We start from the raw sequence: 14,685 nt of genomic DNA on the forward strand, positions 1-14,685 counted from the left end.
GGGACACACACAAAACAATGCGTTTTTGCTCACCCTCAAAATGTGACAATTTTAACATGCTATAAAAAATTATCTGTGGGGTATTTTGAGCTAAAACTTCCAGAAACGTATTTTTCATCTTGTAAAAAGGGGCATCATACCACCCCTTTAAATATGTTTAATGTGTTAAACTTTAAAAAATGTATCGGAACGTTGACAGCCCTAATTGTAACACAAGCATGTACTGACCGAGGGATCCTTTGGGACAGGGTCTCTCCACCGTCTCCCCTCGATGGGTCGGGGGCCACTGGACCCCGCGGGTCACGCGACTCTCACACACGGGTGTGCGCGGCCCCTGCGGGCGACGGGGGGGCCTGACGGTCACCGGGACCGTGGCTGTGATGGGACGCCCTGCCGGAGCCCTGTTGATGGCTCCCACTGGGTGAAAGGTCACGGTCGGGGTGGAGGTGGAGCTGAAGCCCAGAGACACCGTGGTGGAGAGCGAGTTCGGTGGAGTGGTGGAGAGAAGAGGGGTCGAGAGAGGATCTGAGAGAGGAGTAAAACACCAGTGCAGTGAGGTTACACAGAAAACAAACAGAGTAAAGCCGGGTACACACTGTGCGATTTATAATCGTCCTTAAGATTGTTGCTTGTCAGACTGTACGAACATGATCATCGCTGTAAGTCATGTCACACTGTAAGATCTCAGTTATCAATGTCACACTGTAAGATCTCAGTTGTCATTAATGTCACACTGTAAGATCTCAGTTATCAATGTCACACTGTAAGATCTCAGTTGTCATTAATGTCACACTGTAAGATCTCAGTTGTTATTAATGTCACACTGTAAGATCTCAGTTGTTATTAATGTCACACTGTAAGATCTCAGTTGTCATTAATGTCACACTGTAAGATCTCAGTTATCATTAATGTCACATTGTTTTCCAACAATGTTTTTTATTGATTTTCCAACAATGTTTTTTATTGACTTTCCAATAAAACAAACAATAACCAAATAACAAAAATTATATCACCAAAAGGAAAATAAGTTACAAAAACATTCCAAATATGTTGATCAAAGCAGCAGTAATTAAAATAAAACAAAACAGAACAAAAATATGTCACGCTCAAAACATTAATACATGCACCCTCTTATTTCTTAAGGAAATCAATTAAAGGTGCCCACATCTTTTCAAATTGCTGTGCTTTACCCCTTGTAATGTACGTTAACTTCTCTAAAGTAACACACATTGCCATCTCCTTGATCCAAGAGTGTTCAGAAGATATTTCAGTCTCTTTCCAACTCAAAGCAACCATCCTCCTGGCCTGCAGGAGGCCAAAGTCGATAAGAGTCCTCTGATTGTTATTGATAGAAAGATGATCTGGGTATATCCCCAGAATACAAAGTTTTGCAATGCACGGTATTTGGGTTTTTGTGATGTTACTTAGGGTAAAGACAACCATTTTCCAAAAAGTTACCAATTTAGGGCAATCCCATACACAGTGAATTAAAGTTCCCTTCTCAATTAAACATTTCACACGTGTCTGGAATGTCCGGGGACCATTTGTTAAGCATTTCAGGGGTTATGTATGTCCTCATCAACCATTTATGTTGCAATAGCTTCATTCTTGTATTAATCGTTTGTATTTGAGCTTTTAAACATGCTTTTGACCACTCAGTTTCCTCGATATCCTCTTTAATATCCAAACTCCAAGCCCTCATTCTTAATGTCACATTGTAAGATCTCAGTTGTTATTAATGTCACACTGTAAGATCTCAGTTGTCATTAATGTCACATTGTAAGATCTCAGTTATCATTAATGTCACACTGTAAGATCTCAGTTGTCATTAATGTCACATTGTAAGATCTCAGTTATCATTAATGTCACACTGTAAGATCTCAGTTGTCATTAATGTCGCACTGTAAGATCTCAGTTGTCAGTAATGTCGCACTGTAAGATCTCAGTTGTCATTAATGTCGCACTGTAAGATCTCAGTTGTCAGTAATGTCACACTGTAAGATCTCAGTTATCAGTGTCACACTGTAAGATCTCAGTTGTCAGTAATGTCACACTGTAAGATCTCAGTTGTCAGTAATGTCGCACTGTAAGATCTCAGTTGTCATTAATGTTGCACTGTAATGTCTCAGTTATCATTAATGTCACACTGTAAGATCTCAGTTGTCATTAATGTCACACTGTAAGATCTCAGTTGTTATTAATGTCACACTATAAGATATCAGTTGTCATTAATGTCACACTGTAAGATCTCAGTTGTTATTAATGTCACACTGTAAGATCTCAGTAGTCATTAATGTCGCACTGTAAGATCTCAGTTATCATTAATGTCGCACTGTAAGATCTCAGTTGTCATTAATGTCACACTGTAAGATCTCAGTTGTCATTAATGTCACATTGTAAGATCTCAGTTATCATTAATGTCACACTGTAAGATCTCAGTTATCATTAATGTCGCACTGTAAGATCTCAGTTGTCATTAATGTCGCACTGTGAGGCGTTACAGGAATATTAGGCTGCTGTCACTTTAAGAGCTGCATGGATCCAATACACTGTTACACATGAAAACAGAGAAAACAGAAAACAGAGTCGTCTCGTGCTTGAATGGTTTAAAGTCATTTGAAATGTTCACAAAGAAATCGATAAGAGGAATGGAAATTAAAATTTTATAACAAGTATCCGATTCCTGACCTTAAGTATTTTCGATTCCCAAGCCTATATATCGCATTATATTTTGCAGTATATTCCCATATATTTTTGTTCTGTAAGGGTATGGTTTGAGATTGTGAGACGTTACCTGTGGTGGGCTGTGGCGGGCTGAACTCCAGTGGGTAGCGAAGGACGATGTAGTTGTTCCAGACGTACAGTTGGTTGTCTCTGGGGTTGTAGCTGATGGACGAGATGTGCTGGTACGGGTTTGGGAACGGGATTCTCACCGGCTCCTCGCGGTTTCGCCGCGTGTCATAGGCGTACAGGATCAGGTCTCCGCCCACCTCGCTGTCATCGTCCTGGTACACAGATCGAACCGCATACAAGATGCCACACGCCACGAACGCGTCGGACGCCATTCGCTTCTCGAAGCTCGTCTGCCACGTCCCCTCGAAACGCAGCGTGTACGGGTTCACCTGAGACACAAGCCAATTGGATTATGGAAAGAACTAGAATGTACATTTCCTGAAGAATATCTGAGTGGTGCTTGCAGTGGCAAAACTCGGCACTCGGTTGCTAGGGTGTTCTGAGTGGTTGCTAGGGTGATACTTGGTAGTTTGTAGTTGTCACAGATGGCTACTATGGAGTTTTTATAGACTTCTTAACATATTATTTAACACTAAGTTAGTCGTTATTATCGTTATTGTTGGAAGTCCTGTTTGCAAGCATGAGTCAAAAGAGCCAACCCACATCTCTATACGATGTTCTGACACAGAGATATAGTTCTTGCTAAACGGTTGCTAAGGTACTCTGTTTGGTTGCTAGGGAGTGGCTTGTCAGCTGCCAATGATGTTACTTCAAAGGCTGCTTGTCAGTGTGAATGATATAATCCAACCTCAATGCCTCTATGACATTCAGGTTTGAAGATATCCCACTTTGGGTTTGGGTTGCTAGGGTGCTCTATATTAGGGATGTCCCGATCAGGTTTTTTTGCCCTCGAGTCCGAGTCCGAGTCATTTGATTTTGAGTATCTGCCGATACCGAGTCCTGATCCGATACTTAATACATAAAAAAAGAATAAAGAAGAGCGAAAAAACTGATCCAGGATGTTCCTTATTTTTTATTTAATTCACCTTATTTTAACATTCAACAACTCTGTTAACAAACAGAGCACTTCTGTGAGGTAGCTTGAACAATCAAGTAATACATAAATTCTTCACTTTTGGACTTTTAAATATAAAAAAAAGTCTAATATATAAACAAATAGCACCTCAACTTAAAATACCCGGCAGGCATGTAAACAAATAAAAAATAAAAGTGCTACAGTGTTTGCAAAGCCAGTAATGTGCTTTTAGGAACTGCACTCCTAACTCTTACGCCGGTTTCACACTGCACTGTTAGCAGAGCGTGCAGTGCGTATTTTTTTCGCCGCCCATGTTAACAGATTAAACCAGGCTTTAGAGCATTCACACCGCACGCAGAGGTGGCGCGGCAGTGCGTAGCAGAGCAGAAGTGCCGCGATCATTTCGGCGCATAGTCTATTTTTGCTGCGCCGCTTTTGCTGAATTAAAGTGACAATACATTGATCATGGCCATAATACACCGCAGTTTTATCCAAAAAGTGCATTGATGATATCTATTGTGTTTTAAACAGTCAATCAAATGACCAACAGCAATTTAAAAAGAAAACAAATGTCCAAAAACAAACTTGTTGCCAGAACAATAAAAACAAAGATGAACCAAAAGTTATATGAAATTATTAATAAAATAAGCTTCTTGACAAGTCTTTTTTCTTAAATGTATTTGAAAACGAAAAAAAGCAATGCCAACTTATCCATTATAGGGTAGGCTACTCTGTCTGTAGCCTACACAACCCGCGGTTCAGCCGCGCGTGACAAACGCTGCCAGTGTGAAAGCAAAACGCGCGTGTCCTGCTCCTGCTTACCATACGCACTGCTCCCGCGCTGCTTACGCTCTGCTAACGCGTGCAGTGTGAAACCGGCGTAACTCTGTGTCACCGCATAACTATAGATGTGTTAAAAAATAATGAGAATATATATACATATATATCCGAGTCCTGATCGGGAGGTAACGTCCGATTCCGATCGAGTCTGAAAACACGTGATCGGGCCCGATTTCCGATCACGTGATCGGATCGGGACATCCCTACTCTATATGGTTGCTAGGGTGTGGCTAGACAGTTATCAGGGTTAAACCAAAAGACTGGATGTCTGCCTAAATCAAAATAGCCAAACTTGCATATCTCTATGATGCTCTGATGCTCTCATCTATTTTTCGATGGAAGTCTATGGGATGGTTGCTAGGGTGCTGTAACTGGTTGCTTGGGTGTGGCTATGAAGATTTGGCTGCTTCAAATGAGTGAGAGAGAGAGTGAGAGGTAGAGAGAAAGGGTTCTCAGGCCCTGCACATAAGAAAACGGCATTTGAATTCATGAAAATTCCGCAATGTTAAGTCTTTGGGACTTTTTCACCCACCTTTGGCAAGCACCACTAATAACCAATCAGAACAATACAGAGAAGACGTAAACAGGAAGTTCACCTGGCTAACAACCAGGCGTCCGCTGTTGGCCTCAGTGGCGTATATGACCCAGAGCCCGTGTTCGTCCACGGCGAGGTCGATGTCGGATTTCCCGCCCCAGCGGTACGGCGACGTGTCGTGATAGTTGGCGGTTGCGATAATGGCTTCGCCGCTCTTGATGCGAGTTCGCAGGTCGTATTTCACAATGTTACGTGTGCGTTCTTTATTGTAGAACACAGCCCCGTCATACACGACGAAACCGGTGCCGTCCACTCGACTCGGCAACCTGTCGATTACACAGAAACGTTACAGTATTCAATTCAATTCACATTTACTTGTATAGCGCTTTTCACAATACACATCGTTTCAAAGCAGCTTTACAGAGTCCACATTACAATTTAGAGTGATCTGTTATCAGAGGAAACTGTGTCTTAGTTATGTATTTCAGAAATGTATATATACAAAACAACAGTTAGCTAAAAAAAAAATTAATTAATACAATGTAATAATTAAAGGCAGAAACAATGAGCTCATTGAAGTAATGAATACTTGTTTGTTAACAAATGATTATGACATTTAGAAAAATGTAGCAGTGAAGCAAGTTGATTCAGATGCATGTTAATTCAGTAGCATTCATACAACCTTCATCATTCATTATGTGGTCGCATTCACAAATTCTTCAAAACCAAATTTAATTGCGCAAACCAAGCGGCAAACTTTCAGTCTCTCTCTTGAATCCAACACGGAAGTGACTTCAACTGCAGTTCATCGACTGGCCACTAGAGACCAGCTGCAGAAGAGAGTCAATCCCATAAACCCCCATGTTAAAATGCCCAACTCAGAAAAAAAACAAGTTTACAGCCTGGAACAAAAAGTGGTTTTGGTCTATATAGCAAATTTTGCCCTTCATGACGACTGTGAGGGGAGTGGATTTTTTAATAACTCATCTGTTTAAATGATATTGAGCCTTAAAGTTCTGCATAATTAAGGGCATGGCCATTTGAGTGACAGATGGATTGCCGCTGATGTCACTACTAGCCGTTTGTCTGCTGTCTGTTAGCATCACGTCACCTCAGCTAATCCACCTCGCTGCACATTTTCGTTTACCGAGAGTGACGCGCTAACGAGATGCTATGCTCTGGCTTTGGGCTTCAAAAATGCTCTTCAGAAACACTACGGGTGACGTCACGGACACTACGACCATATTTTTTTACCGTCTATGGCGCAAACTCACTTATAGGTGGTGGTGACCCTGTTTTGGATGTAGTCGTCCCAGGAAGCGTATTCATACAGCATATCAGTGCGATAGGGCGTCCAGGGCATCACGTACAGCCTATCGCCCGCTTGCAGAGGGTCTTTACACCACGCCCCCGACTGATGCTCTGCCTCCCGCACAGAACTGGGCTCCAACACTCGCATTAATGTCCCAGGACACACAAAAACTAGAGGTGGAGAGAGACAGAGATGACAGAGATGAGCAGGAGTAGGGGATGAAGTGTATTAGACTAATAAAGAGTAGATCTTATAAACAGATCTATTCTACACACACACACACACACACACACACAAACACACATCTTACACTACCTATTGCTGTATCATGAGTGCCTGTGTGTGTGAGAAAGAGAGATTTAATTCTTAGAAGATGAAAATACAATTTCATTATAAGAGTGTGACAGCATAGATAGATAGATAGATAGATAGATAGATAGATAGATAGATAGACTGATAGATAGATAGACACAGACAGATAGATAGATAGATAGATAGATATAGACAGACAGACAGACAGACAGACAGACAGATAGATAGATAGATAGATAGATAGAGACAGATAGATAGATAGATAGATAGATAGATAGATAGATAGATAGACACAGACAGACAGATAGATAGATAGATAGATAGATAGATAGATAGATAGATAGATAGATAGATAGATAGATAGATAGACTGATAGATAGATAGACACAGATAGATAGATAGATAGATAGATAGATAGACAGACAGACAGACAGACAGACAGACAGATAGATAGATAGATAGATAGATAGATAGATAGATAGATAGATAGATAGATAGAGATAGATAGATAGATAGATAGATAGATAGATAGATAGATAGATAGATAGATAGATAGATTTGTTTGTTTGTTTGCTGTCAAACTGGTTTGCTACATTTCACTTTTGGTTAGAGTATTTGAGGTAGAGTCATGAGAGAGGGGGCAGGGCTACAGGAACCTTGGAGCCAATGAGATGCGGGTTAGTTCACACAGAGGACAGGGATTGGCTGGGACAGCTGTCACTCACGTCACATCCACTCACTCAGGTCAAGCACTTCAGGAACACGGCATGTGCACACAGTTACTAAAAGAGAAGGAGTTGTTTTCTTTTTAAAAGCTAAATAAACGACAACAGGTCCTGAGGGAAGCAAAGGGATGAACAGAGACACACGTGTCGTTTGGATCTGAGGATAAATGAGCTTCAAACAGCAAGCAAATCAAAGGGGAGAGCAGAAAACAAGTGAGTGCGTGTGAGAGAGAGAGAGAGAGAGAGAGAGAGAGAGAGAGAGAGAGAGAGAGAGAGAAGAGAAAGAAAAGAGAAAGAAAAGAGAAAGAAAAGAGAGAGGAAGTTCGTCCTTGTGTTTGTAAGGTGTGTGAACAAGAGAAGGAGGAAAATGAAGGAGCTGCATCAAACTAGAGCACATCACAAGGGCCAGGGAGAAAAGAGAGAGAGCGAGAGAGGGAGAGAGACAGAAAGAGAGAGAGAGGAAGACAAGATGAGGAGATGAAGAGAGACAGGAGAGAGAAACTGCGGCGTTAACATGGTCTTTACCTTTTTGGTCCACTTCTATTCAAGCGTTGAAATAGAGAGGGGAGAGAGGTATAAATGCAGAAAAAGAGAGAGACAGAAAGAAAGAGAGACAGGCAGAAGGTGTACAGAAGAGAGAAAAAAGAGACATTTCAGTTCAACAGCAGAGTCTTCCGTTTCTTTTCAAGCTTAAAGGTCAAGTGAAATTCATTAGACATGAGGAGAAACATGAGGGAGAAAGACAAAAGAGAGGGGGACAAAACTATTGCAACGGAAAGAGAGAGAGAGAGAGAGAGAGAGAGAGAGAGAGAAAGAGAGGGGGGGGGGACGAGAAAGAGAGAGAGAGAGAGAGAGAGTGATGGTATGGTAGGGTAAGGGACAGGAACTAGCTATGCCTCAATTAAACATCACCAATCATTGATGTGGTGATCATTTTAATCTGAATCATTATGAATATTCATTAAGTGTTCTTCTGTCTTCCCTCAATCACTCTGTCCACTCTCCATCCCTCCACCCCCCACCCAAAAAAACAAACGAGAAACAAAGCAAATAGAAGTGACTGAGAGACTGATTCAACACACTTGCTGCTAAAAAATATAAGATTATTAGAGACATTCACATTCACATATGGACCTATTCACACCAGAGCCGGAAACTTCCCAGCTAACAGGGAACATTGTCTCAGGGTTCTCTCAAAGTTACGAACAAACGTTCGTTCAGCAACATTAACAGAATGGTCAATCAGAGTTATCTGGTCTTTAACAATGTTCTCAAAACATTAGCACAAAAATATAATTTACACATCGTTCATGGAATGTTTTATTTCTGAAATGTTTTAGTTGGGCGCTCATTTAACGTTTTTAAAATGTTACGACTTGTTTCATAACGTTCAGAGAACATTCAAAACTAACATTCCAATAATGTTTGAAGAATGGATTGTTTTCTTAATGTTCGCAAAACCAAGAAAAACGTTTTTAAAACATTGAAGAAGCTGGAATGTCTTCAACGTTCTGAGAACATTCAGAAATAACATTTTCATAACTTATTGCGAACGCTAGAAAATTGTTCTTAGAGCATATTATTGTTAGCTGGGTAGACCTAAATTAATATTATTATTTTTTTCAGGAATGTGATCAACAAGTTATATTTTGCATTATAAACCAGGCAGTCCTGGTCCTGGATTCTGGTTGGTCGATACAGTAATATGATTGTACAGCAGATTGTTATTTTTGCTGTATGTCAGGAACTGTGTGTTCAAGTTCATTCTAGGAAAGACGTTTACTTATAAATGTTTTAATCGAACACTGTGTACATTTCTGAAAGTTACACTGATGGTCATGCTATATTCTGAATACTCTTTGCTAAGAGATATTAATATAATAGACAAGACCAGAAAGCTCCTTTGAGGGGTAGAGCAGGGAGGAGGCTTGAAGCCAGAGAGAGAAGAAAAGACCAAATGGAAGTGATTCAAAATAAACGGGTTCTAGGGTCCCAGAGGTTCAATAACATCTGCCTCCTTCCCTGTTCTGGGCTCTCTGAACCCCCTTAGCCGTTGCTTAGGTCTGGAGCTTTGTTAGGCTTCTTCTCGTTATGAGAATTCTTTTGTGAGGCAGTGTTGTCAAGTCGTTAGGCTCCCTTAGAGCCTCCTTGGCTAGTGTTTTTATAGTGACTGCTCCTCCGTGCTCCGGTTGGGGCAGCATCGAGTTGTTAGGCGCACTGCGCGCCTCCTTGGTGGGAGCTTGACGGGGTTACAATGCTGAGTTGCTAGAGTTCCTCTCGAGGCTCTCTTTCGGCTAAGTTCAGACTGTCAGTCCAAATCCGATTTTGTGCATATCCGATTGAAATCTGATCAGAATTAGCGTTATGTGAACAGCAAAAAGATCACATGAAATCCTGCAAACCGTTTCAAGCTACATCCTTATGTGGTTTGAAATCCTATTCAAATCCCATGTCTGGAAATCCATTTCAGTCTGATCGGATATCGCGTGGTTTATGTGACTTTCGTTTAAAACGTAAACGTCAGACGTTGTTATAAGGAAACTGCCGCTGCCGAAACAATGCTGTGTTGTTGCAAAGTGCCGGACGAGCAGAAAATGACAATATGACGGAGACACATTTTGAACCCGGCGGAGGCGACAGCAGGAATAAAGCCACACCAGCCTCCGGTTCTATCGCTGCCTCGGACGACGCAAAGTCCAGTGCAAAATTTAAAGCTGCAGTCGGCAAGATTTTTTTGATCATAATCACTGAAACCGACACTATGCTCCGACAGAACAACATAAATCAGCCGGTTTTAGAAAAAAACCCGCGCTTCTCCCTCCACCTGGAGCCTGTTATTTGATTTGCAAAAATCCCCCGCTCCCGGTTCTTCTGGTCCAATCAGCGCAGGGCTGTGTGAGATCTGACTGTCAATCACAGTTCGTGCACACGCCACAGATCCCCCTCCCCTGCGCACGTTACAATATCATATGCACACGCCTGAAGTTCGCAAGCGTGATGGCGGAGAGAAAATCTACTAACAAGCTTCCAATTTCTCGGTTATTGCTATCTATGGGTAGATTAGCCAGGGCAGCCTACCTCCGAGTCCATGGTGTTGATCAATGCTGAAGAGACGGACGAGTTCACAGAAAATCTGGTGCACACACACTGACGAGCACGAACTCGATGGGAGGGTGCTCGCTGGTAGCGGGGGAGGGGCGTGAGAGTTGTAAACATTCAAAATTCAAAAAGTCCCCTCAATCTGCCAGACTTGCCGACTGCAGCTTTAAATGAGACAACATCTCTATTGCAAACCCCTCCATGTTGCGGTTGTTGTTGCATTTGCCGTACTCCTACCGATGCAACGTCGTTGCCATAGAAACCAATGCAGATATTCCAGAAAATGAAAGAGCTGCACGGACACACAAATCGGATCTGACCAGGTGCGATACACAGTGTGGACATCAATAATTTTAGATCAGATTCCAATCGGATTCACAAATAATCGGATGTGGACTGACAGTGTGAAGGCAGTCTTTGAGCCTCCTCGAAGGCAGTAGTTAGGCCTCCTCTTGTCTGAGAGAGTCAGCATACTGAGGCAGTAGAGCTGAGCTGTAGGTTCTGCTCTCTGAGCCTCCTCTGGCGCATCTAGTTCGTGAGTACGTTTACCATTAGCTCCCCTGAGCTCCATCTGACATTTCAGTGTCAGGTTGCTAGGCCTTCTTTAGGCCTCCCTGACAGACGTTGGATGTATCTAGGCCTCCTTACTTTCTGTTTTAAACTAAAACAAGCCAAGCCTGTAAAATATTCAGTCTAAAATATTGAAATATTTATTGAACGTATAATTGAATTATTATATTTCAGTTAACATTCATTCTATTTCAATTAACCTAACGTAACATATTTATATAGTTTTAGTTTTGGCTTTAGTTATTGATAATAACGCTGATTGTTCAAAGCAACTCAAAGCATGTGAACGACCGCAGCACAGTTCACTTTCAATCAGTTATGATGAATTTCAATGAGAATTTCCAGAGAGTAAATCACATGATGATGTTTATTGTGTTTGGCTGTCGGTGTGAATAGGCCTTTACATTCCAGAGAAAGTCCAACACAAACACACAGTTTCTTCCAGAGGTTCAGCAAAGTGGCACAAACAGCCTGGTCCCTTTAGACAGACAAAACACACACACACACTCAAACACACACTCTCTCTCACACACACACACACACACACACTCTCACACTCACACACACACACACACACACACACAATCCTGTATATAATCCTGTATAAAAGGAGAAATGAAAGCATCAGTGTGCATCGCTCAGCAAACCCGCTGTGCAAGTGGAACCTAAAAAATTACGCCTGTAATTTCACATCAAACATTTCATCACAGTTTTACTTTGAGCTGTCTTACGCCACACTGCAAAAAGAAGAAGGGAATCAATGAATGAGCGAGTGAATGAGTGTGTCCGTCAGCTCCGCTCTGCAAGAACAAACGGAGAGTGTGTTTCCAGCACCGCCCTGCAGGAGGAGACAGAAAACACACCCTGATCCCCACAGCACTACACCCAGCGGAGGAGTGGAGAGAGGGAGCGACTGAGGAGGAAGAGCGCAAACACAGGGAGGGGAGAGAGGGATGAGGACAGCAGAGGAGAGGAGAGATGATGAGAAGCCTGGTTTATACTGAAGGTGTTTGTATCATAAGCATGTTTCCATTGTGATACATTTCAAAGGTAAAAGACTGAATCTGAGAGGTTCAAAACACTATATGTGAGGGATGGTGTACATCCAGCCGGTGGCTCTCTCAGAATAACCCCCGACAGGGTGATGAGGACTTGATCAGGGTGGATGAATACAGGACAGGGTGACCTCAGCCTGAGGGGGTTTATTCTGAGATAACAACCGGCTGGATGTACACCATCCCGCTCATTACACAGCGACTTCCCACATCTGATCTGAGCTGAAATATTTGATTAGGTCTTTAAACGCAAAGCTTCCGCGGACAGAACAGTTGCAGCAGAAAGATCAAACTAAACGGACATTTAAGAGATATGGTTTACTGTCATATCACTTATTACACAGCACTTCGCCACATGAATAATTATGGGGATAAGAGAACTGTTTTAAAATCGTTTCTGTTTGTATCTCATAATCCAACAGTGAACAACACAATAGTCACAAAATGGCATCAGCTGCATTTGTATGAAACATGAGAGAGCGAGTCCTTGATACTGGATGGCATAATTTAATAACTGTACACAAAATATTGATTCGACTGAGTTTTAATATTTTATCAGCTCACCAAATGCAAAACTTCCACGAAGAAAAGCCGTTCCTAGCGAGCGTATATCGCCGCTGACTCCAGTGACCCGGATGAGCCTGAGTTTCTGTTCTCACCGGCTGTTATCTGGGAATAACACACCACTGGATGGCGCTATTGACCAATCAGAATCAAGTATTCCACAGAGCCGTGTTATAAGTGCTGCTTTTATACATAAGCATGTTTCCACTGTGAACTGAGACGTGTTTGAGTTCAGTGTGAATGACCTACAGATTCTGAAGTGTTGTGAACTTGAACTAGTGATATTAAACTGTTATACTCGACTAGGTAAAGGTTCTTCACTGAACCTGAGATTTCCTCTATACTGATGTCTGTCATTTCAGATTACAGTGCATAGATAGATAGATAGATAGATATACCTCTTCACATCGGTACTAAACGACAGTATAAACAAGGCTTGAAGAGAAGGAAAGAGAAGAGTATGAGAAAGGGTAAAAAATAAAAACTTTTATGTATGTATATGTGTGTGAGTAAGTGTGTGTGTGTGAGTGAGTGAGTGAGTGTGTGTGTGTGTGTGTGTGTGTCAGTGAGTGAGTGAGTGAGTGAGTGAGTGAGTGAGTGTGTGTGTGTGTGTGTGTGTGTGTGTGTGTGTGAGAGAGAGTATGTGTTATGCACATATGTCTGTCAGTGTCTGTGTGTGTGTGTGTGTGTGAGAGAGTATGTGTTATGCGCGTATGTCTCTCAGTGTCTGTGTTTGTGTGTGTGTGTGTGTGTGTGTGTGTATCAAGCATCGCGTTAGTTCAGGCAGGGTATGTAGTCAAGCTCGTATATCAGCTGTCATTTATACCAAACCGCTCATATCAGCTGATCAGTTTCTCAGACAAGCGTCTTACCTCAGTGAAGCTCAGGGTGCTTTCACACTGGCAGTTTAGTTCGGAACGGGGCGCATGAGAAATCGCTAATGTGAACGCTGTCCGCGTGAATGTGAAAGCAAAACGGACTCGGGTGCGCACTTGTCCAGTAGGTAAAGTATCCTGCGCATGTTTTTTAGCTGATTATGATGTATTTAGTTAAATAATACACATGTACGGGATGACAGTGTTGGATGCGAGTGAGAGTCTGCAGTGAATTCGCACATAATCAGCGACACAAAAGAGTCTCTCAAAAGAGTCCGTTTGCAAGCAGCAGAAAGGCAGAAAACACACACACACACACACACAGTAAACCTGTGTTGTTCACTCAGCTGGACGTAATAGCACCAAACTAATAAAAAACACAATATATCGACCCGCGTTCTGTTCTCTATCAAACGAGTCAAGTGTGAAAGCGACCCTCCTCCTCCCCAGCGAATTAAGATTTGGGAGGTTGTACCCAGAAGCTGCTGCTGTTCCCCGTCTGAGCTTTCATGGAGCTCAGGAAAAGGACGGGGAATTCAGAACAGAGCCATACCGCCAAATGTAACAATTTTTGCTAAACATGCCATATAAATTTTTGACTACAATTTTGTCTTATGTATTTTTGACCTGACTGAAATATGTGTGTGTGTGTGTTATGCGCATATGTCTGTCAGTGTGTGTGTGTGTGTGTGTGTGTGTGTGTGCACGTGTGCGTGTGTGTATATGTGTGAATGTGTGTGTGTGTTATGCGCATATGTCTGTCAGTGTGTGTGTGTGTGTGTGTATGTTTTATGAGCGTATGTCTGTCAGTGTGTGTGTGTGTGTGTGTGTGTTACTCACTGTAAGGGACACACTCATACTGGATCTCCAGGTATTTGTAAGTTCCAGGACAGGGATCAGGAAACACATCTGCCCCGGCGACGACCACACACTGGGTCCTGTTATTACACCTGAAACACACACACACACACACAGGATCGTCTACTGAAACAGCAACACACACACATCATTTATAAAAAGGAGCACATT

At 42.2% G+C, this 14,685-nt stretch overlaps 1 protein-coding gene across 3 annotated transcripts in view; it reads right to left on the bottom strand.

Annotated features, from left to right (window-relative positions):
• Nucleotides 1–14,685, bottom strand: part of LOC311077435 (adhesion G protein-coupled receptor L1) — a 62,871-nt gene that overhangs the window by 26,178 nt on the left and 22,008 nt on the right. For 2 of the 3 annotated variants that reach the window (XM_084105899.1, XM_084105898.1), the window contains exons 4-8: nucleotides 14,497–14,606; nucleotides 6,419–6,626; nucleotides 5,206–5,470; nucleotides 2,795–3,122; nucleotides 229–525 (exon numbers count right to left, since the gene is read on the bottom strand). In XM_084105899.1, the coding sequence (XP_083962025.1) occupies nucleotides 229–525; nucleotides 2,795–3,122; nucleotides 5,206–5,470; nucleotides 6,419–6,626; nucleotides 14,497–14,606 (1,208 nt within the window). Of the gene's footprint in view, nucleotides 1–228; nucleotides 526–2,794; nucleotides 3,123–5,205; nucleotides 5,471–6,418; nucleotides 6,627–6,771; nucleotides 6,793–8,018; nucleotides 8,026–14,496; nucleotides 14,607–14,685 lie in introns of those variants that run through there. The other variant, XM_084105900.1, reaches the window with a different exon arrangement.

Source organism: Abramis brama (assembly GCF_963993115.1).
Source record: "Abramis brama genome assembly, chromosome: 2".
Taxonomy (NCBI): domain Eukaryota; kingdom Metazoa; phylum Chordata; class Actinopteri; order Cypriniformes; family Leuciscidae; genus Abramis; species Abramis brama.